Here is a 24,888-nt window from a genome sequence, read left to right as displayed (position 1 = left end):
AATACCAGGTAAAAGTGTAGTGTCTTGAAGCTTTTAAAAAAAGAATATTGGAAATATATTCTTTTTATTTTATTATTTATTTATTATTATTTAATATATTTTATATATTCTTTTAATTAGTATTAGATTTAAGTTTTTACAGTTCAGTATTGTCTGTTTGGTATAAAGACATTTATACTGAGCTCCTATATGAGCCCAAACAAAATCATCATGATGCTGATTTTTTTATTTCCAAAATTAACTGTTAGCTGCTCTATAAATACAGGTTAGCCAAAATAATCAGATTTTGCGTAAATACCACAATAGGACTTTGGTTTTGGTGTTGTCTCAACAAATGGTCTATAAATAGTTTTTAAATATCATGTAACATTACAGATGTGGGAATTTTTATTTGGTGCTCTATTTGCCTTTAGCAGAGTCGCACTATAGAATATTGTAAATAAAACATTTTTAATTGAACAGAATGTTGTTTATGAACTCATTACTGGGTTTTCAATGTGTCCAGTTTGCAGGCAGCTCTGCGAGCAGATCCAAAGGACCCCAATTGTTGGGAAGCTCTAGGAGAGGCCTATCTGAGTCGAGGAGGCTACACAACAGCCCTGAAGTCATTCCGAAAGGCAAGAGAACTCAATCCCAAGTCTATATATAGTATTTATAAGGCTGCTGCAATTGAGCAAATTCTTGGAAAATATAAAGAGGCTATTGCAGAATATCAGCATATTTTGGAGAAATCAAAAGATTATGTCCTTGCACTGAAAGGTAATTATATATTTTATGTGCAATATATTTATTACTAAGCTGTTATTTCAATATAGTTTCCCACTCAACATATTTTACTGCCTCCAATCCTTTTCTCTAGCCATTTCTAAACTTAATAAAATATGTGATTTTTCAAAAATTACAGGAATATCTATTTGGTTGCCTTAATTATGCAAGGAACTGTTGAGTCACCTAAACATGGGAAATGAGTAAATTGCTCGTAAAATCACTTTCAACATGTTTCATCTAACTCTTACTCTCTAAAATAATAATTCCCTTTTTCTCATTCTGTTACTTCAAATGGAAAATTTCAAAAAGTTGAAAATATTTCCCCCTCAATTTATTTTATGCATTTAATTATTGATTATTACATTTCTGTTCCTATGTACCCCCAAATTTTATTTTAATTAACAGCCATATCAAATATTTTCCCGCATTCAATACCTTATGCTTAATGTATGTTTGCCTGTAATATTACCATACCTTAACAATCTTTTTTTAAAAAAATAAAACAGGCTTGGGAGAGTGTTATCTCATGATGGCAAAGTCTGCTCTTGCTAACTATCTGGATGGGAAAGCTTTGGACTATGTAGAACAATCACTTGATTTTTTGGCACGGTTAGTATTTTTATATAGTCATTCTTCATTATTGACTTGAAAGACATTGTCTTTTTTCAGTAAATAGCACACAGCCTGTCAACCCTAACTCCCAAAAATATAAAATATAACCCAGTTTTTCCTCAGCCAGAGGACTAGAAGACTACAATGTGGAAGGGACCAAACAGGTGTTGTTGCTACTTTACTTGATTTAGAGGTATTGCAAATACAGCTCTGTTATATTGCTTGGATGCTCCCTCTAACAGAATAAAAACTCTGGATTCATACTCTTGATTTTTAATCAAATTAACTGCTAGAAACTCATGGTCACACTGTGTCATGATCCACTTTCTGATGAATGTTCTTAATATGGTCAATTGACTAATCAATACATTATTGCATTGTGATATTGATGAGCATGACCTTGGTTCTCTTTGACTTTGGCCTCTCCTTATGAGACAATATATACTTAGTGTCCAGATGACCACATGCTGATCAGTTTTATGACCTTGGTTTGCATTTTGTTCCTTTGCTTAAAATCTTCCATCTTCCACTATTAACATAGTGATAATTACCTAGATGGAAAATAAAACCTTCCAGCATCTTCTTTCGGTGAATGTATTCTGTTCATCAAAAGGAAGAAATCATTTTCTTGTATATTTTCAAATATACTATGTTTATTATTTTCAAACTGATCATAAACACTTATAGGCCATCTGTAAGAAAGAGGTAGGGGGCCATATAATCAGAAACATCCTTATTAGTACATGTTGTATAGGCTATTATAAATTATTGTTAGCTATATAATAATTCCTCTCTTTTTTGTTAAAGAAGAAGCAAAGAATCATAGGTTTATTCTAGAGGTACAAGTTATAAAAAGAACAAAATACAAAAGATTACTTGAAGTTAAAAATTATTTGATACAGGGTTATCTATGTATATTTGATAAAATGCCCACAGCATTAGAAGCTTAAATTGACAGTTAAAAACTGGAACCAAGAGATATCCAGGATATAAGCCTTTACACAAGAACATGTGGGCAGTAATGACAAGAAGGTATACTTAAGGGATAAAGAAAAACAAAAAATGTTACAGATCCCTAAATCTGTATCAAAATTGCCTAAAAGAAACAAAGATTGTATAAGCCAAGACACAAGTAAACAAGGCAAAAGATGGAGATAGCAAAAAGGCTTTAAATTAACCTAAGGAATGAAACACAAGAAATTAAGAATTGTATCAAACTGATCAGCAATAGATCACCTGGAGATTGACTATATATTGTTTCATAAAGAGAAGCCAAAGTCAGAGCAATAAGTAAGGTTCATTTAAAAAAGGTTCATAATTCCAGTTCAGTGGGTCTCAGAGTTTCCAGGATTCTCATCTTTGCCAAATAAGTCTTCAAAGGAAAAGAAGCCAACCAAAAACACCCATATGTTCAAAAATATGGGAGTTGTTAGGAGTAGGAGGAAAATGAGAATGGCATCTGTTTTAATAACTGTAATATATGGCTTGCATTTATGTTAAGCAGTAGACCTTGAACCCATAATAAAGCCAATTTGATGTCACAGTAAAGACACCAAAGTAGAAACCAGTAGACTTATGTGTTTTACAGGTAGTTCTTACTTACCAACTGCCTTGTTTACCAACTATTTGCAGTTACAATGGTGATAAAGTAATTTTGTGACCAGTCCGCATGGGTCTAAAGCAAAGGAAAGCTAAAGTAGCATCATAAGCATAGTCATGGTTTCACTCAGCAACCGCTTTGCTTAATGACTGAGTTGCCAGCCCCAACTGAAGTTGCTGAACGAAGACTACCTGTGGTCCCACATTAGTTACAAAGCCAACTGTGTGATTTTGAATGAGTCACTCTTTCTTACTCCTTGAAAGGAGGCAATGGCAAACCACTTCCAAAAATTTGCCAAGAAAACTGCAGGGACTAGTCCAGACAGTCATCAGGACTCAAGACTGACTTGAAGGTATGCCTGAATGCATGCACATACAAATCAAGTACATAACTTTCCTGGGACACTTGTATGTCATCTAATCTGGCCTCCTTTTAATTGCTAATCTGTTAACTGTAATAGTGTAATATTTAGGATGAATAATCTAAATAAGATTAATTAACTCTGTAATAGTGTAATATTTAGGATGAATAATCTAAATAAGATTAATTAACTCTGTAAGGTCACTCACATTAATGTTACCTGCATCACATTAAAGTGCCATTAATGGACTTTATCCAATGGAAAGACAACCCCGAAGCAATCTATTATATACTGTAATGAACAAAGAAACTGAGGGTAATTAATTTTGGCCTACATAATCAAAGAAACACGTTTTTTAAAAAATTGATCATTGGTGTATATATGAAGAAATTGAAAAAAAAGTTTCAGAATTGATAGTAATAGTATATAATAAATCTAAATGAGAATAGTTTGGAACTAAAATAGCCAATATAATTTTACTCATGCTGAAATGCAAGAATGGGAAGTCTATTTTTATGAAGCCCTCATTTAACAATCATTTATTTAACACCGATTCAAAATTACTGAAAAAGTGGTACTAGTTCTCAAAATTGCAGCCATTGTTGTGCCCCATGTTCTCATGATTACATTTTGGGCAACCAGCCTGCACTGTGATTGTGAATTGTGACCTTCTCTGCTGGCTTCTGACAAGCAAAGTAAAGGGGAAGCCAGCAGAAGTGCAGTCAAATGAAGTCCTCATTTAACAAACCATGTGGTCCTTGCTTAATGATGGCAACTGGAACTGTCAGAACTGCTGTTGTTAAGTGGCATGGTCACATGATCTTTCAACTTATGACCTTGTCACTTAACAACAGTTTCCAGTCCCAATTAGCATCTTTAAGCAAGGACTAACTGTACCTCTAACTTACTCTAGAACAGTGGTTCTCAACCTTTTTAATGCCACGACCCCCAACTGGTTGTAAGTCAAGGACTACCCAACCGGTCATAAGTCGAGGACTACCCAACCGGTCGTAAGTCGAGGACTTTCCCTGCCCGGGAGCACCGCACATGCATGGTGCCGCCCCCTGTGCCAGCCGAGGCGTAGCTGGCAAGCAGCAGAGACGGAGCAGGCCGACCACCGGCTGGGCCACCAGCTGGCCCAGCCCAAGGGAGGTAAGGCACACGCCGGGCCCCACGCGCGCCAGCAACCCTCCCTGCACCCACCGGCCTGCCACCTCCCACCCCTGGCCCTCTTTTACTTACATTTTTGGTAGTTGCTCAGCAGGGAGGGGTGGAAACTTCCAGACAGCTCGCCTTCGCTGCAGACAACTTGCAGCACCGTTTGCAGAATGGGACTTTTGGCGGGCTTAGCAGGGCAGAGACAGCCTGGACAATTCCTATTGGCTTTTGAAAGCCAATAGAATTAGACTCTATTCAAGAGAGTCTATTCTATTGGTTTTCAAAAGTCAATAGAATAAAAGGGAGTAGCACAGCTAAGGAAAAGGGGGGGAAAATGGCGGACTGCGTTGTTTGGCGACCCCCATGAAATGGTCGTTCGACCCCAAATGAGGTCCCAACCCACAGGTTGAGAACCACTGCTCTAGAAGGCTGTGAAACCTGTGAGAACAGCATGAAAATAAATCAGAGGCTGACTTCCGGTTTTGCACCCCCAGCACATGGCTGCGTGAGAGCAGATCTCTGCTCCCCACAGCTGGTTTCTTCCTGCTTGTGGGACCCTATATGGGTCACCGGAGAGGTGACTATGAAGGAGGGACGCCCCGTTGATCATGAAGTGACAGCAATCGCTTCGTTTGACCTGAGGAAAGCCCTCTGAACCTGACAGGAGAAAGGCTAGCATGATATCAAGCTGCTTGCAGCCGAAGTCCCAGAGCACGAACCTAAACATCAGTGAACAGCGTGCTCAGAATTGGTGAGAGTACTGATCTTCTTTCGTCTATCTACAATCTACAATCTAAATCCTTGAAAAGATCCCTAAAGCAAGAAAACCTCCAGAAGTGAAGGGAGAGGACTATATCCCCATTCCCTTACAGATGGAAGCGGTGAATTAATATTAAAGGAGGGAAGAAATATATTAAAATTTGATTTAAAATGCTTCAGTCTGGACAAATTTAGGAACTAAAAAACTGTCAAGATTATACCCTAAACATAACAAAAATAACTTTTTGAATGAAAGAAAAACTGAAAAAAGAAATAACTGCTGACATCTAGTGAAGACTCAGAGAATAGAACATTAACATTAATAAGGACTCAGAAATTGTCAGAGAGCCTGGAAACAAAGTTCCTTTGAATTGCAAATAACCTTGAAGACAGCTGGGAACAAAGGAAGAGCCAGCTATAAAATTAAAAAGTGTTTGAAAGAAAAAAAAAATACCTGGACTTTTGCTTAAATCTAAGAACTGTTTATGGAAAAGAAAAACCTTGGCTTTTTGGCTACTCTTTTAGAGGAGAAACTGTAGGAAGGATTTAAAGTGGCTTAACATACTGAACCGTAATTTTGACTGACTGATAAATTGACTTTTGAATTAAAACATTGATGAAAGATTATTTGAAGGGGGGAGACAACATGGATATCACATACGTATCAAAAAATGATAAGATGCCACATTCAATATTTTCTCCTGAAGGACGTAGCCTGGAAAATCAAGGGCCTCCAGAAGCAATACTTCAAGGCAAGATAAATACTTTCCAGGAGGAAATATATGCAATGTTAGGACAAATACGAATGATTATAATAGACTCAAACCACGAGGAAATCTGAAACAACTTTGTTGATTTAAATAAGCATATTTCCAATCTAAATTTACAGTTAAAAACACCCAGGAAATAACAACAAAGGTACAAATAAATCAGACAGCAGACTACAAATTAGAAGAGTATATTTAAATTGATGAAACAACAAACGAAAAGAATTACAATTTGACACAAACAGGAAAAAAATCTTGAAGGTTCTGATAACAGCAAGAAAAATGGAATTATCAGGAGAACCATCAAAGTTTGGGAGACAGAAAGTATTTATCTTACTTACTTAATATTTTGTATTCCCAACAACATTTGTAAAAATACAAGAACTGCTGGGTAAGCGGATTACATCAACTTAGAAAATTACTCGGCAAAAGAAGAAAACCAGAGACAGATACTGGAGATTTGACTTGCCCTACCAGATGGACTATTACGTGAATGTTTGAATATGTTTGAATATGGCTAAAAGAACAGAGTTTGTTTGAATATGGCTAAAAGAACAGAGAGTTTTGAACACAAAGGGGCCTTATAACAAGAATGATAAGAGATTTAAGTAATACAGTATGTTTTATAATATATGAAATGTTAAAATAGTAGGTTGATGTAACTTTTATTAATATATAAGTGAAATATAAACTGATTAAAAAGATGTTATATCTAGATATTATAAGATAGATAAAAAGTATAGTATTTTTATAATGCATGATATAAAATATTAAGAGGATGTACCTAAATGGGAAAATTTGGACAGTTAGATGACTAATATGACGAAATTATGTTGAATTGGATTGAATATAAGGGAATTTAAGCGAACAAAAATTATAAAAATAGGATGTATGCTGAACTAATGAGATGATGGTTATGAGAATAATATAAGCTGAAAAAAATGTTATATAGAGAGATTATTATTATTTGTATAAATATAAAAATGCCTATATCTAATCATTTATACATTGAAAATATTAAGAATTATATTTTGGTTAAGGTTGAAGAAGGAGAGTTCAAATGGGAGAAGGGAAGATCAAAGAAATGTATCATTAATATATTAATTATGGAATTATCAAATTTAATTATTATTGATTGTTAATTAATTATTATTGTCCTTTTTTTCTTGTTAAAATATAAACCAAGACAATACGCTGTACACCAGGCAGTGGAGATTATTACAGTTAAAAACTAATAAAATATCTATTAAAAAAAAGAAAATAAATCAGAGGCTGTAGTAGGAAAGAGGGTTTGGAGAAGATTAATTTCCTTCCACTTGAGAACCTCTGTTTAAGCCTAATACTTTCTGTTCTCAGTGAACTTTATTTCTAATCATTTTTTTTTCTTTCAGGGCAGCAAAATATCGTCCAGAAGTATCCTGCCTTTGGAAGTTGCTTGGAGATGCCTGTAATTGTGTATGTGTTATTTCACCATCCAAAGTGAATGTAAAAGTTTCAGGTTTCCTTATTGGCCAGAACATGGAAAAATGTGTGCTCCAAAAAAATGATCTGCTCAGTCTTGGGGGAAGGTAATGGACCTTATACAATCCTACAAGGGTGGGTGTGTTTGAGTGAGGGATTGCTTATTCTCCTCTGAACCTGTCCAGTCACTTCAATCAACAGGGGAGGCCCAAAGAAGATTTCCAAAGTTTGCTTATCTGGCATATAGGGAAAGGACTTTCCAGATTATGGAATGCTTTCCCTTGGGAATTACATTTGCCTTTCTGTCTCTTAATATTTTGGAAATGTCAAAAGTGCATCTTATTTATTAAGAGATTGTTATTAACAATGGATTGTTTGTTGTAACTTCATTGATTTGATGATGTTTTTTGTATTTCTTTTCATTGTTGTAAGCTCCTGGGGTGTTTATGTAAGCAGAACAGTGGGTTATGAATTGTTTGTTTCATACCAAAGAATGGAGCAATAATTGTTATGCCAAATTATTAAAAATGTTAAGGGTTAAGAATAAATGTGGTCAATGACCAGTATACCTGTAGTCAGGGACAATGGAGAAAAATAATCATGGAATATGATTATTCCAATACATCTACTTGGAAAAAGAAATACATGGTTTGAACTGAATTGGTTAAAGCTTTGAATTTATTAGATTTGAATGTAAAATCTCAGATTCTTTGGTAGCAAAATGGCCCCTATTTCATTGCACCAGTATTGCCACACGACTAAGTGTTCTCAGTGTCTATTTGTTTGCATTGAGCAGTGTTGCTATCACACAGTTTTGTAATCCTTGAAAGCACCCTTAATTATATAATTCCATTTCCATCAGTTTTGCTAATGCGAGTAATTCTCTTCATTTGATAATCCATTTTTCTGCAGATGTTATGGTCGAGGACTGAAACTGATGTCTTCACCAAATACATGGTGTGATCTTGGAATAAATTATTATAATCAAGTGCAGCATCTTGCAGCCACGGACAGTAACAGTAACAAAAATGAAATCAGTGAACTTTTAGAGAGATCCATACAGGTAATTTCTCCAGAACAATATACAATATTAAGCTTACTGCTTTTGTAGCATCTTCAAGCTATAGATAAAATACCATATTCCTTAGCACGGTATATAACATTTAACACATGTTGAATTAACACAGTGTTGAATTACAATACTGAGGTCTCATTCTCTTCCAGTGCCTGAAAAAAGCAGTGCGTTTAGACAGTAAAAATCATCTCTACTGGAATGCCCTTGGTGTGGTAGCCTGTTGCAAAGGTACGTTTTAATGTCAACCTATTTTTTTCCATAATTTAAAGTTTTAATATCACAGAGGGTGTTACAGACAAATCTGTAATTTTTAGGTGTTGGAAATTACGCCCTTGCTCAACATGCATTCATTAAATCTATTCAAACTGATCAAATTGTAAGTACTCTTGATAGCTGTATCTCTTTTAAAGGAGACTACCAGCATCTTAAATTTGTCCTTTGAAAACCCCTTTCTTTTGTTTAGAACGTGATTGCCTGGACCAATCTGGGAGTTTTGTATTTAACAAGTGGAAAAATAGAGGTAAGTGCATGTGTTTATATGATGCTTCTGAACAATATCTTCATGAAAATGATTAAGTATAAGGAAGTATGTGACATATAATCAGTAATGAAACAATGCAAAATGTTGCACTCCCAATAACTTATTGGAGTAATTAAATATTAATATATACAATTTGGATGCCAATATTTATTACATTTTTATTTTATCTTTCCTGTACAATCTCAAGGCAGCTTACTTGGAAAGTTATTGTATCAAAATAATTTTGTAGGTTAGGATGAGAGAGAATGGCTGGCCATAAGTCTAGAGCAGCGGTTCTCAACCTGTGGGTCGTGACCCCATTTGGGGTCGAATGACCATTTCACGGGGATCGCCAAACAATGCAGTCCGCCATTTTTTCCCCCTTTTCCTTAGCTGTGCTACTCCCTTTTATTCTATTGGCTTTTGAAAGCCAATAGAATAGACTCTCTTGAATAGAGTCTAATTCTATTGGCTTTCAAAGCCAATAGGAATTGTCCAGGCTGTCTCTGCCCTGCTGAGCCCGCCAAAAGTCCCATTCTGCAAACGGTGCTGCAAGTTGTCTGCAGTGAAGGCGAGCTGTCTGGAAGTTTCCACCCATCCCTGCTGAGCAACTACTAAAAATGTAAGTAAAAGAGGGCTAGGGGTGGGAAGTGGCAGGCCGGCGGGCGCAGGGAGGGTTGCTGGCGCATGTGGGGCCTGGCAGATGCCTTACCTCCCTTGGGCTGGGCCTGCTGGTGGCCCAGCCGGTGATCGGCCTGCTCCGTCTCTGCCGCTTGCCAGCTACGCCTCAGCCGGCGCAGGGGGCGGCACCACACATGCGCAGCGCTCCCGGGCAGGGAAAGTCCTCGACTTATGACCGGTTGGGTAGTCCTCAACTTATGACCGGTTGGGTAGTCCTTAACTTACGACCGGTTAGGGGTCACGGCTTTAAAAAGGTTGAGAACCACTGGTCTAGAGAATGCTGACCCATGAGAGTAAGGATAGATTTGAAACTGGATCTTCCTAATCCAAAACCTGAACTGGTGTATGATGTTAGCACTATATACTTATTTATATATAAATCGTCGGTGATGAACAGAATCATTAAGCATGTCTTGCTACAGTTAGATCTCTTGCACAATCTAATTGTTACCCAGAGACACCTCAGGAATTGCTGAAAGGCTTCAGCACCAAAAACAAAAGAAATGTATTTAACACTATATTTATAAATATAGAATAGAACATACAGGTAGTTCTCTCTTAACTTCTCTTTTAACTGGAATTTCTATCACTAAGCAAAATGGTTATTAACTGAAATGTCATATGACTGCATTGCTTAGTGATGTCAGCTTTGGTAGTCCTGGTTGCAGTTGTTAAGCAAGGACCTCACAGTTCTTCTGTCCTGTGCAAACTTCTGGCTCCATTTCATTATCATCTCCTCAAGAAGGCCCAACAAGCTCCTTCCAGCAGATTGAGGTTCCACAGCCCTGCAACGCTTGCTTCTGCTTCAACACCCCCCGCCCACCTAATTCCCCCTATCTCTTCACTTTTTGATCACCATCCACTCTGCCACTACCTAGCCTGCCTCCCCCAGCTGATGTTTGGGAGGAGGCAGTGGGACAGAGCCAGCGGAGAAGGTAGGGTGGTGATACAGGCAGCAACTGCCTCACTGAAAGTGGTGTTGTCTGCTAGTTATTGCTAACTAGTGCTGATCTGAAACTTTGCAGTCCAGGTATGGTAGCCATGGAAGTTTGGATGAAGCCTATGAGTAGAAAAATCATGAATGTACAGTTTGGTTTAGTGGTTAAGGCAACAGGTGTGAAAGTGTGAGACCATCTTAGCCAAGCTGGGTGACTTAGGGCCAGTCATTGTCTCTCAGCCCAACCCACCTCATAGGGCTGTTTTAGTAGGGAAAATGGGAGAGTTATTTGTAAAAAATAAAAAAGGGGAGTAGAAAATAATTAAATAAACAAATAATATATGTACAGTACTTTCCGTAGTTACTTAATACACATTTAATCCTTTTCACCCAATTTAATAATTCTGTGTTGATTTTATGTAACTCTTCCAGCAAGCACATGAAGCTTTCAAAGTAGCCCAGTCTCTGGAACCTTCTCATCTAACCTGTTGGATTGGACAGGTAGAGTCTCTAATCTGTTTTGAATGCATATTTATGTAGTAGCATTATTAAGATTTAAACAGCACATGTTTAATACAGCTCCTATTAAGAATCAAATTGCCAGTATAGCAAGTTACTTAAAGTATATGCCTTGGTTTATCCCTACATTTGACCTTGGTGGGTGAATAGACAGGAAAAGAGATGGAGAGAATCACTGGTATACCTTTAAATTTAATATAGATAGAACATTCAAATTCAAGGTAGTTTCTTTTCTATCACTGGTTGATTTTTATATGCTGCGCCTTCAGCAATGACTACATTTACTGGTGTTTTCACTTTGTGATAAGGCATTTAATGCCTATGGTTATTTTTTCAGACACTGTGGAAGCATTTACTAAGATTGGAGCTATTATTTTGCAGATGTAAATGAAACTAGCTAGATTCAAATAACATTTTGGTATACCTGATTTTAACTTTTTGTTAATCTGAGATAGATGGGAAATATCATAAGAAATATATTTTAATTAACAGGAGTGATGTGATGTAAGCTTTAACTAATATTAGGACCTGGCTAAATAAAATAACCTGTGTGCTAATTTTATGAGGAAAACATTTTACAAGAAGTGTCAACTGAAAGTCACAGATGGTGTAAGATATTACCCGTGTAGGGCAGTGTGGTAAGATAGTCATTTGTATGAACTTCTCCTTTTTCTAGTGTGTGGTCCCAAGATATAAACTTCTCCGTTTTAGTGTGTCAAAGGTAGATAAGAGTCATCCTGAGTGAGAAAGCGTGGGTGACCAGCTGTATAAGAATAACACCCAGGGAGTAGCCAGGGGTTCAGAATTTGTCATATGAATACTCTGAACCATTTTGCGCAAATAAACCTGTTTTCTTCAACCCTTTGTGGTCTTGTCTTCTGATGTAAGTATTGTGGTTTTTTCCACTACAAATCAACTTGTGGTGAGGAATAAACAGGATATGTTTGAGGCATGTATTGTCAAAGCAGATAAATTTGAGTTTTCAGTTTTATCTTGTTCTCTTGGTAGGCCCTTGTTGCAGAAACTGTTGGCAGCTATGAAACAATGGATCTCTTCAGACACACCACTGAACTCAGCATGCATGTAAGCTGATTTAATCAGATACATTTTATGGCAGTTCTGAAACAGAACTGTAATTTTGATTCAGTCTTTACCCTCAATATATTTGTGATGTTAGCTAAATCAACCAGATGCCTAACTCTTGGGCATGTGCTTAAATAACAATAAAACAATTTCCTGAGCAGTTGTTAATTCCAGTTCTTCTCCAATAGACGGAAGGTGCAAAAGGCTATGCCTATTGGGTGTGCTCAACCTTGCAAGATAAAACCAACAGAAATACTGAACTATATAAGTACAACATCCTTCAGATGAACGCTATTCCAACAGCACAAGTTGCTTTAACCAAATATACAGGTAACCTTTTTTGAAGATTTTTTTAAAATCCCACCTGTATTCTATAAACAACTTGATGTGGATGATGAATATATACAGTACTCATTCCTCCCTTCTATTTTTCCACAACAATAACCCTGTGAGGTGAGTTGGGCTAAGAAAAAGAGACACTGGCTCAAAGTCAACCAGGCGGCTTTCATGCCTAAAGCAAGACTAGAACTCACAGTCTCCTTGTTTCTAGGCCAGCCCTTTAACCACTACACCAAACTGGCACTCTCCATCCTACATTTAAAATGATAGATGATTTCAATTAGATTGGTCAAAGTGGAATCCAGTGATTGTTGTGAGGTTTGGAACAGAAAAGAGGAAGCATGTTTGGAGCAACTTTCAATGAGTTTCAAATTCATTGCTGCTTCATGTAGAATCAGTTTATAATTTATCCTTAGCCATGACAGTTTAGTAGAACCTCAATGAACCTTTCTAGTATACATCTACGTTCCAGAGACTGGAGAGGCAGGGAAGGGCTGTTACATTTTTTGATGTGTCTTTAAAGATCCCAGAGGCTTAGGCTGCCCACCATTGGGAACAAGGCAATAAGGCAGCAGAGTTGCTGCTATGTTGTATAGCCTAAACCTAGAATAGTGATACACATTTTTTTGCACTTTCTTACCCCTTTTCTTTTCTCTTTCTTACCCTTTTCTCCCTTACTCCTTTTACAAATTTGCTTAACATAAAACCCAGACTTGGAGATATAACACAACCTTCCCCAATTTGGTACCCTCCAGAGCTATTGGGAAGCTACTAGTACTGACAATTTTTAAAGCTGTAGTCTCCAAATATGCTAGGATACTAACTGTTCTATGGGAAAGGATAACGTGTAAAATAAGATTTAGATGTATCTGAAATGATCATGTATTGTTTGTACATTAATCCACAGATGATGGAATAAGTGTAGTTTATCTGAAATACTTGTATTTCCTTTTCATTCTGTAAATGGTTCTAGTAGCATGTTTTGGGATGTAAATTTCAGATTGTTTTTGTATGCTCTCCTGTTTTCTTTGTTCATTTTGCACTTCTCCCCCTCCCCCCCCAGAAAGAATCCAAAATGATGCATGTGCTTTCACAATGCTTGGTTATTTGAATGAATATCTTCAGCTGAAAAAACAGGCAGCAGATACATATCAAAGGTAACCTTCTTAAATACACATTTTGAAATATCAATGGCAACTTCAGTGTTTTCCCCAGTAAATACAACATACCCACCAGAAGTATATTAAAATAATTTTTATTGGTCTTACCTTGTAGCAATGTAAAGCCATCTGAACTGCAGAATTCCATGTACTTCAAGAGTCTCCATGCTTTTTTATATGTCACTGAACTATGTTTTAGATGTTAAAAAAATCAGTTAAAGAGTTGAAAGGCAATGCAGATCATGTTCAGTTGCTTCTGCTTGGCAAAAATAATATAGTTAAGATTAAATGCTTTTTCCTATTGCATTCATCAGCTGTAGCTATCCGCGCCCGCTACCCACATTAAATTCTGTCTTGAAAGTTAGGAAGCAATGAAAGTAGAAAAAGATTAAAATAACTATAGTTGTTAGCAAAACTTCCTCATGTGACTTCTACTGTCCCAAGCATAAGCTTTTAAACACTTCACAAATGGTTCTTGCTTTTGTTCAGTCTCCCAGAATGATTTTGTAAGTAAAGTAAAGAAAAGTAATAAGTTATAAAATTTACAAAGAAATAGAAAGAAAAGAAAAAGTTATAGAAAAACAGCTTCTGGTCTTCTCATAGCAGTTACAAATATATTTATATTTTATAAGGCAGGGCTTTTGAACCGGTGGTATGCATACCACCTGTTGTACTTTGGCACTGGCAGGTGGTACACGACCATTCTAGACGTGTAGTGGGGAAGGGGAATGAGCTAAAGCAGCGGCAGCACTGCACAAGCCTGAGGGAGAGACAGCTGGAGCTACAGGGCTGTCAGGGCTCAGCAGAAGCCCCAGGATCGATGCGCACAGCTACATCTGATCGGTACTTCTGCAGGGTTTTGGGGGGTGAGACAGAAGCCCCAGGATCGGCGTGGGCAGCTACAGCTGATCGGTGCTTCTACAAGGCTTTGGGGGCGAGATGGAAGCCCCAGGATCGGTGCAGGTAGCTACAGCTGATCAGGGCTGTTGCAGGGCTATGGGTGCTAGACAGAAGCCCCAGAATTGGTGCGCGCTTCTGAAGGCCTATGGGGGAGATTCAGAAGCCCCAGGATCGGTGCTTCCAGCTCACCCAGAAGAGAAGAGGAGGGGGAGAGAGAGAGAGGCTATAAAAGGAGAATGTTTTGGTGGGAGAGGGAGAGAAAAAAAAGACAACTGGGGAAAGAGAAAGGGACTGCAAAAGAGAGACAGAGAAGTGCAGCCTTGAGAGGAATCAGCTGGAGGTGCACAGAGGAGAAACGGAGGGGAGGAAGAGAAGAGAGGATATAAAAGAAGAGGGGAGAGAAAAGAGGATATAAAATAAGGGAAGAGAAGCGAGGATATAAGAGAAAAGAAGAGGATAGAAAAGAAGGGAAAGAAGAATATACAAAAGAAGGAGGGGAGAGAAAAGGATATAAAAGGGCAGAGAAGGGGATATAAAAAGGGAAGGAAAGAGGATATAAAAGGGGAAGAGAAAGGATATAAAAAGGAGGGGAGAGAGTATAAAAGAAGCAGGGGAGAGAAGAGGATATAAAAGGGAAAAGAAGATATAAAAAGGGAAGAGAAGATATAAGAAGCGGGGGAGACAAGAGAGGATATAAAAGAAGAGGATATAAAGGGGAGAGAAGAAAGGATATAAAAGGGGGGAGAGAAGAGGATATAGAAGGTTGGGGGAGAGAAGAGGATATAAAACGAGGAGTGAATCTGGTTTCTCCATTGACTTTGTTGCAAAAGGGGATCACATGATCCTGGGACACTGTCACCATCATAAATATGAATCAGTTGCCAAGCATCCAAATGTAGATTGACCCTGGAGATGCTGCAACAGTCATAAGTGTGAAAAATGGTCATTAAGACACTTTTTTCAGTGCCGTTGTAATTTTGAACAGTCACTAAGCAAACTGTTGTAAGTTGAGGACTACCTGTACTTTATCACTTTTTTCCCCTTTTTTGGTCGTCAAATTTTTGACACCTTGCTAGGTGATTGGTGGTACTTGAATATTGCCATATCCTAAAAGTGGTACAATCTGTGAAAAGGTTGAAAAGCCCTGCTCTAAGGTTCCGCACAATTTCCTTCTTTCTATAGTCTATCCTTTCTAATTATCAAACCCATAAATCACAACTTCATTTTTTCTATTTTCAGCAAAAATGTCAATTTGGAGTTTCCAGTGACTAATAAATGTATTTATTGTCTTTTGCTATTCAAACAAATCAATTTGCCATCTTTGCTAATTCTGTCATCTTCACCAGCCATTTGTCCATTATGAATATTTCAGAGTCTTTCCATTTTTGTGCATATAATCATCTAGCAGCAACTATATATAAAAGCAACCTTTCATAACTCTTTTCTAATTGTCTACCCATTAGTCCCAACAAGAAGAATTCTTGTTTCAATTGAATATTAATCTTTAAAGTTCTTTGTATCATAATATGTATTTGAACTCAAAATTTCTGGCTTTTTTTACAAGTCCACCAGGCATTATAAAATGACTCATCATATTTTCCACATTTCCAACATACATTTGAAGTACCTTTATACAATCTAGTTAATTTTTCTGAAGTTATGTACCAACAATTCATTGTTTTTTAACTTACAACGTAATACAAATTTCAGTCTTTTCAGCCATTTTAGATTAAATGTTTCAGCCACATACTCTCCCATTGTTCCACACTATAGCAATGGCATTTGGACTTATATATTGCCCCATAGTATTTTACAGCACTCTCCAGATGGTTTACAATGTAAACATTATTTGCATAGTGCTCCCAACAATCATATATTCCATATATTCCACATTCTATATTCTTAGCCTGTCTTATCATGCTCTTTTACTTATTATTTTTCCATTTCAAATTTCAACAAAAGATTATACATTTTGGCAATTACATGCTCAGTATTAGTACATACAGAGAGTCTTCTTATAAACGGATTATGTTCTGAGAGATTTTAAATTTGTTTTGTTTGCAAATCCAACAAGCAAAAAAGACATGCACAGTACAGTTCTTACCTTACGTAAGTGGCAGTAAAGGAGAAGGTGTGAAAGGGTTAGTTTTTAGTGGCACTATATAAGTATGCAGCATATTGGGAACTAACCCTTTTTAACCTTATCTCAGCTTCTGGGATCTTCTAGGTTGAAATTTGTTTATATAATGGTACCTTGGTACCCCACTGCTTTGAAGCTCATTGAATTTGGTACTCAACACATTTTGACCCAAATATTTTGTCTTGATACTCATCGTTTGTTTGGTACTCAATATACAAGCTAGAACTTGTCGATGTTGGCTGCTTTGTGATTCACTATATTATTCCTTTTGAGAAAAAATTGTTTGATACTAATTGTTTTTGGTATTCATTGTGTCTCTTGGAACCAATTAATAATAAGTATTGAGGTACCACTGTATTGGTAAAAGTTGCAACTTGAAAGTTTGCCAGTAGAGTAATATATATTTGGTTTCAGATTCTTTCTTGTGCTGTTCAATTCCAAATTCCTGTTATCTATCTTAAATCTTTCTCTTAACTATGTATATGGAAACAGTTCAAAACTAAATCCCTCTGTAGTCAGTTAATCTCTTTGATTTGATTTTATATTCTCCATGCTCTTGTTAAAACAACTCTTTAATAGGCTAACCATCTTTCTTTGCCTGCTATTTCTTTTCAATAAAATGTATCTTGTACCAAAACACATAAAGGCATTTTGGGGCACAATCTGGGATTATATTTATTCCATATTCTTAATATAGCACTTCTAATATAATGATTTTTTAAAAGCTACATTAGTTTTAACCTTATTGTATCATAGAAAGCCATGCCATCTAAACCTTAGGTCATACTTTTCTAGTTCTAAAATTCTATTTCTTCTCTTCGTTAATCCTTTTGGTGAGACTTGTATACCTAAAATTGACTTTAGCAAATACAATGATAAAGATAAAGCTCTGGACACAAAATCTGAATAGTGTCTCTCTGTAGTCAAAATATAGACTTTTTAACTTCTCAAGCATTTCATAGGAAAACTACTGACATTTATTTATGATACTTTTTTCAGAGCAGTCCTATTGCTGACAAATTCTGATGATAGAGAAAGATATAATATAGTGATGAGAAATTATGGAAGATCACTCTGGTAAGTTGAAAAATATTATTATTTTTATCAAATAAGATTCTCAGTTCTAGAAAGTATGTAGTAAATGAAAACCATGTCTCTTAAACTACTGGAAAATCAACTTAGGAGCTTCCAGTCATTCTTTTGCAAACCCAGAGCCTCCTGAAATCATGTCACAAAAATTTGGCAGCAAACAATTTTATTTTCTTTTTTCTTTTTGGTTTAAATATGTAGTAAAACAGGAACTCTCATTTTATTGAAACAGAAAAAAAGGCCACCAAATTAGAAAAGAGATATTTAAAATTACACCCACTCACTGGCTAATGATAATAGCACTTATGCTATGTCCCTTGTAAATGTTGATGGCTCAAGGCACAAATCTCCTACTTAGGTAATCAGTTCCTATAATATGTAATGGAGAAACAATTCAGATTCAAACAAATTGAGATGTACAGGTTAAACTCAGTCTGTTAAATTTTGTCATTGGATATATTTATAGCCAAACAGTTCAATTTTGAACCTACGTTTTATATCATCCGCCACATTATTGCATGCATTTTCACCATTCCTCTAAAGCAGTGTTTCCCAAACTTGACAATTTTAAGGCATGAGGACTTCAACTCCCAGAATTCCACAGCCAGCAATGCTGGCTGTGGAATTCTGGGAGTTGAAGTCCACATGCCTTAAAATTGTCAAGTTTGGGAAACACTGCTCTAAAGTAGTACCATTGCAAAATTGTCAAATTATCAAGCATTATTCACTAGGGGAAAATTTCACCCAACAAATTTTGAATTTTAGTGTGAATTTATGTCTGTGATTAATTTTTTTCTAATTGGACTTAGTTCTGTTTCTTTTTAAAAGTGCTCTTGGCCTTTGTGATGATGCCATCAAAGCTTATTTGGCAACTCATCTGATAGAATTTGATGATATTGTAGGCATTGCTCTGTCTTACTTCAAGAAAGGACATTTCCATGAAAGTCAGAAGGGTAAGTGTTTCTGTTATACAGTATCTCCTCTGAAGAATCTGTGTGAAAAATCACTATTTAGAGTTTGTGATGACTTGGTAAAGTATTAAGATCATAAGCACTTAATCCCCAGAAAGAATAATCATAAATAGATTTCATCAAATCTTCCTGCAAAGTGCAGCTTAGTCAGAAATTATTAACAATGTGAGTTACCTCTGAAGCTTTGCCCAAATTAAATTTGTTTCTTAGGCCTGAAATGCAATTGGTTCCATGCTTGTTTATTGTGGTGACATAGATTGTTGAACTGGGGGGGATCTATAAACTCTAATAGGCCTTAATTTCTATCAGTGGCAATTCTTAACCTACCTGTTTCAAAATCAGAAGCAGTAATGGAGATACCCCTTGACTTACAGCCATTTCAGTGACTGTTCATAATTATGATGGTACTAAAATGTACTTACAACCCTTGCCTGAAGTTATAGCCATTGCAGCATCCTGCAGCCACATGATCAAAATTCAGGAATTTAGTAGTCTACCCCCACTTATGAGCACAGGAGTGCTGTGTTTGCACGTGTGTATGTGTGTCTATATATCCCCCTCCTTTTGAAGAAGTATTTGATGAAGTTTGCTGCTTCCCATTGTTTTGAATTTCTCATTTTTATTCCTAGCTTATGAGAAAGCACTTGCAATTGCAGAGTCTGAGCAAGATAAAGCATATATATTAACATCCCTCGCAATAATAGAATACAAACAAAATCGTGTGGATGCTGCAAAGACCCTCTTATTTAAATGGTAAGGACTAAGTACAGCCGTATCACTCTAAACCTATTAAAGTACTTTAGAGTCGTCCTAATCCCTTTTAATAAGCTTAGAGAACTTAGGCAAAATGGGTTCCTTGCTGACTTGAAGGAATCCCAGGGTGTGCAGAAACATATTTCAAAAAAGAAAGATAAAACAGGAAATGTCTCCTCTCAGGAATTGCACAATGCAGTCACAAAATCTAAATTTATAGCTTGGGGGAGGGGGATTTGGCATGCTTTGAAGAAGAAACCTCATTTACAAGGGTTGCAGTTACATTCCTTCATGTTTCATGTGCTCTATTTAATAGCAGACTTACTGGTGGTGAGTGCCTAGAAATGTGAGAACATGTCATAATAAGGTGCAGAGTTGGAAGATAATCCTCAGTTATACAGAGGTACAGAAGTTTGTGAGTTTAGACAGAAGGAAATCCAAATTGGACTGATGTGGGATATTTTAAGAATAGGGTCAAAATATATCTGCCTGACTTTGGGTCCTTTAGGATTTAATTCATAGTTGAGTATAGCTGAGAATGAAATATGTATGAGATGGTTACAGCACCTGCCTTTTCTTCCACAACTCCAGTGACACAACAGCATGATCAGATTTCTTTTCAAGGCTGACGGGAGCATGAATAAAATCAAGCTTTGGGCTGAGACATATTGTACCAATTTGTTCCCTATTACCATCTTTTTCATGAGGTTAATTTGGATGTATGATCCTTGTTCTAAATGTAGAACAAGCTCCACACACCCCCCCCTGAGCATTTGGCAATGCTTCATAAGCATTAAAGTTTTCAGGTATAAGATAGCATTTAGAACTGTAAATATTGTGCCGAGTCTGCAACAGACTCTTCATATTATACCTCAAGGCGATACTCCTTAGAGTAATACATTTTCTGTGTTGCATTTACAGTTCTATATTACAGGAGCCTAATATGGAAAGCCTGCAAGCCTTGTGTAGTTTAGGGCTGATCAAGCAGGATGCTACACTTGCAACAGCAGCACTTAAAGAACTGTTAAAGCACACGGGGAAAAAAGAGAATGTTTATAAGAGGTTCCTTCTTGCATCTGCTGTCTATGCATTACAAGGCAGACATCTGGCTGTTCAAAGACAAGTTTCTAAAGCTGTCCACAGGTATGTAATTCATTTTGTAAAGCAAGCAATGTTACTTTTCCATATCACCATTCCCCAAAGAAAGGTGCTATGTTGAAATCCTCTGAGTGTCATGGTTCCGATAGATGAGACCAACTAAAATAGAACTCAGAGGCTTGAGGTTTCCTTTAAGAGCATGTTTATTGGCTACAAAGTATCAGCACTTTCAAAAGTAAAACCAAGACTAAGGTTCCCTCCAAAAAGTTATAGTACAGAAAATTAAACTTCCCACCCCATTACTATGCAATCAACTAAGTTTCCCAATAGATTAGTTTGGCAGGCATTCTAACAGAAAGTTCAGCCTCTCAGTCTAACGAACAGAAATGGCCTTGGTTCCCACAGGGCAGAGAATTGTTTAGGTTAGCAGAAAAAATCCACCATCCCCCCCCCCATTCTGGTGGCAACCGAAAATGAGCCAAATGGCTTCATTCAGATTCGTTGCAGAGTTGACACTGAGTTTTACTTGCAAAAGCTGTCCTGTGGGTTTCATAGTTGAACTACGGTAGTGTAGAGCAGTGGTTCTCAACCTTTTTAATGCCGCGACCCCCAACTGGTCATATGTCGAGGACTACCCAACCGGTTGTAAGTCGAGGACTACCCAACCGGTCGTGAGGACTTTCCCTGCCTGGGAGCGCCTCGCATGCATGGTGCCGCCCCCTGCGCCGGCCGAGGCATAGCTGGCAAGTGGCAGAGAGGGAGCAGGCCGACCACCGGCTGGGCCACCAGCTGGCCCAGCCCAAGGGAGGTAGGCACCTGCCGGGCCCCATGCGCGCCAGCAACCCTCCTTGTGCCCGCCGGCCTCCCACCTTCCACCCCTGGCCCTCTTTAACTTCTATTTTTAGTAGTTGCTCAGCAGGGAGGGGTGGAAACTTCCAGACAGCTCGCCTTCGCTGCAGACAACTTGCAGCACTGTTTGCAGAATGGGACTTTTGGCGGGCTCAGCAGGGCAGAGACAGTCTGGACAATTCCTATTGGCTTTTGAAAGCCAATAGAATTAGACTCTATTCAAGAGAGTCTATTCTATTGGCTTTCAAAAGCCAATAGAATAAAAGGGAGTAGCACAGCTAAGGAAAAGGGTGAAAAAATGGCGGACTGCGTTGTTTGGCGACCCCTGTGAAATGGTCAGGTTGAGAACCACTGATGTAGAGGTTTGCAGTTTTGAGATATCTTTAGAATGAAAGTAGATGTAATTAGATAACTACTCTCCCCCTCTGATGTTAAATAGGATTTTTATCCAGCTAATATGAAGTATTTTTCATACTGATTCTATGATTTATGGGAAACTATGAACTTTCTCAATTTATGTAAGGCAAGACAGCTATATTGACTTAAAATGGAAGTCAGGATATTTGACTGAACATTGCCTGCTGATACTTCTCTTTTAAGTGATTTATGTTAAATGTAATAACATTTGCAGGTACTCCTTTAAGTTATGATGGCAGTTGGGGCTGGAATTTCCATCACTAAACAATGTGGTTGTAAAGTATGAGGTCATGTAACTGCATCACTTAGCAGTGGCAATCCTGGTTGCTATCATAACTCCACTAAGTAAGGAACTCATGTGACAGCAAAGCAGGAAGAGGTGGAAGTATCAGGCAAGCAGGTTGGTGGGTGAGAGGTACAGGTGGGTATAGCAAGTGGGCATTACGGATTATGGGTGGATAAAAGTGTGGGTGACCAAGCAGGTACTGTGAGTAGGTGGTGCTGCAGGTGGGCACTACAAAGTGAAAGTGGGTACGTGATCTCTTGCCCATTGATTTTGTGGGAAACTGACAGGGAAGGTTGCAGCAAATGATGACCATGTGATTTTGAGGTTCTGCAACTCTCGTAATTGTAAGCTACTTTCCAACCCCCTGAATCACAAACACGTAATAGTGACACTGCTTCAATGACTGCAACTTTGTGAGTCCTTTTATTCAGTGCCATCATAACTTTGCCCTGAATCAGTGGGTATAACCTGAGAACTGCATGTAAATGAATTTAGAAGCAACTGATTTGTCATATCAATTATTATATTGAATTAAATTACTGATAATAGAGGTGCAAAGTTCAAAATTGGGAGGCTCACCAGTATCTAACAGATTTTTATAGCCAAACTAAACACCCAACTGGATATAGATTTTTATGGACCCATTGTGCATCAGTAATGATACTAGATATTAATGACTATCAGTTTTCAGATTAGCAAAGGTTACTTGCTCCACATTATTTTAACAAAATATAGAATCTAGGTCGAATTGAACCATGGAGAGTTTAAAAATGCACTTCATCTATCAATATTATTTTGAAATTTAAATCTATTTAACCCATTTATTGTTTGTTCAGTTGGTTCTATTTTCATCAAAAATCCCTTCAAATATACTACTTTACTGTAGTAAAAGGACTATAAACATACGTTAGAAGCTGCTATATTAGAAACAGTTATATAGAAAGTATGTTTCAGAATTTCAGTCTATGTTGATAGATTCTACTATATAGAAAATTGTGATTTTAATTCTGCCATCTCTTACCTAAGCAACCCAGATAATTCTGCCCTCTGGTCCCTGCTGTCAAGACTGGTCCCTCGGTACGTGCCACAAAATGCCAAGGTAAATATATGCATAGATGAGAGTGCAGTACATACATGCTGAATTACAGATTTATTAAATGAGCACATGGTATTAAAAGGAGTTTTCAAAATTAGTATCAACATTATAATTTAATCATTTTGACAAGCAAATCTTCAACATGTTCTACTTGTCAATTGTCACATTGTTTTTTAAATATAAGAGTCATTCATGTAAGATAGATAACATAGCAGCTTGCTTAGTTGTACCATTTTGTTCACACACATAGAGAGACACTAGTCATTATTACTACCTGCCAAGTGGGAAGGTTCTCTGAAAAGAAATAGAGGAAGATAGGCTGACAGCCATCTCAGAAGACTGCACTGTGAGACCTTTTCTTAGCTTTCCACAGATTCATCACCATCAGCTGCCCTGTATAAAGAATTCTACCAGATGTCCTGCAGGATTTTTTTTTCTTTTGCAGTAACATTTATTGCATTTTTATTTACAATATTTTATATTGCTTCTAAGCTGCTTTTAGGGGACATATATCCTGAAAGATGGGTAAAAGCAGATGTAATAAGTAAATATCATGAGCCAAACTAACGATGACAGTGGATCCTTCCACAATTATGTGAGGAACGTTAATGAGAAAAGATTGAGGTCTCTATTGAAAATGCTAGTATCTGGCATTGCTTTTACGCACACTCTCAAAAGTTCTCCTCAGCTAAAATGCATGTATGCTGATTCATGGAACTCTTTAGTAAATAGCAGATGTGCTGATGGAAAAGGTGATTTATAGTAGTACTATAATAGGGAATAATTGTTATTTTGAAAAGCATGTTCTCTTCTATTTGTGGTGGCAATTACAATCCTCTACAAGTATTGCTTGCTGGCCTAATGTAGTTTTGAATTTTTCCTAGTATGTATGTGCATTATGTAGTTCCTGCAAAATTTATTTTGTCTTCACCATTTTCTTAACAGCTAAGGTGAAATAATGAGCTGTTCTCATAGACCAGGGGTGTCAAACTGCTGGCCCGTGGGCTGGATGCTTCATGCTGAAACCATGCCCACCCCATTGCCGGCAATGGGAAAAAAGTCGCAATACATTGCGACACATCACGTGACGTTGCGAGTTTGACATCCCTGTCATAGACAAATAGATGTTAATTCAACTGTTAAGTACAGTTTTTTTAATGTACTTTCAGCACCTATACTTAGGCCCCTTTCAAACACAATCTGTTCACTCTCCTCCCCAAACCATCAGGAATAGGTTTCTTTTCCTTCCTTAAAAAAAACCCTGGTTTTTTTTCCAATGGCTAATGGGCAAACACTAATGGCTAATGAGCAAGTACCAAGTGGGCAAGTGCTAATGGCTAATAGGCAAGCATCAAAAATGGTAGGTACTTGCTACTCTTTTCTTGTTCTTCATTGCTAGTTTTGCTTTTTGTGGTGAAGAAAAATGTAAACAACCACTTCCCATGAGCTACTGCACAAAGCCATTCAGGAGAGGAAAACAGGAGAGTCC

At 37.3% G+C, this 24,888-nt stretch overlaps 1 protein-coding gene across 2 annotated transcripts in view; it reads left to right on the top strand.

Moving 5' to 3' along the window:
- The window catches only part of TTC37 (tetratricopeptide repeat domain 37), a 61,131-nt gene that overhangs the window by 18,454 nt on the left and 17,789 nt on the right, over window positions 1–24,888 (top strand). For both annotated transcript variants that reach the window (XM_039342522.1, XM_039342521.1), the window contains exons 17-32: window positions 506–759; window positions 1,275–1,377; window positions 7,417–7,593; window positions 8,399–8,549; window positions 8,711–8,789; window positions 8,876–8,937; window positions 9,025–9,081; window positions 11,132–11,200; window positions 12,227–12,301; window positions 12,490–12,631; window positions 13,704–13,797; window positions 17,840–17,917; window positions 18,758–18,882; window positions 19,530–19,653; window positions 20,575–20,796; window positions 23,330–23,402. In XM_039342522.1, the coding sequence (XP_039198456.1) occupies window positions 506–759; window positions 1,275–1,377; window positions 7,417–7,593; window positions 8,399–8,549; window positions 8,711–8,789; window positions 8,876–8,937; window positions 9,025–9,081; window positions 11,132–11,200; window positions 12,227–12,301; window positions 12,490–12,631; window positions 13,704–13,797; window positions 17,840–17,917; window positions 18,758–18,882; window positions 19,530–19,653; window positions 20,575–20,796; window positions 23,330–23,402 (1,885 nt within the window). The remainder of the gene's footprint in view (window positions 1–505; window positions 760–1,274; window positions 1,378–7,416; window positions 7,594–8,398; window positions 8,550–8,710; window positions 8,790–8,875; window positions 8,938–9,024; window positions 9,082–11,131; window positions 11,201–12,226; window positions 12,302–12,489; window positions 12,632–13,703; window positions 13,798–17,839; window positions 17,918–18,757; window positions 18,883–19,529; window positions 19,654–20,574; window positions 20,797–23,329; window positions 23,403–24,888) is intronic.

The sequence above is a fragment of the Crotalus tigris genome, unplaced genomic scaffold (genome assembly GCF_016545835.1).
Source record: "Crotalus tigris isolate CLP2741 ecotype Arizona unplaced genomic scaffold, ASM1654583v1 scf7180000017794.702064, whole genome shotgun sequence".
Taxonomy (NCBI): domain Eukaryota; kingdom Metazoa; phylum Chordata; class Lepidosauria; order Squamata; family Viperidae; genus Crotalus; species Crotalus tigris.
The sequence above is the reverse complement of the archived record's forward strand: the minus strand, read 5'-3'. Positions and strand labels throughout refer to the sequence as shown.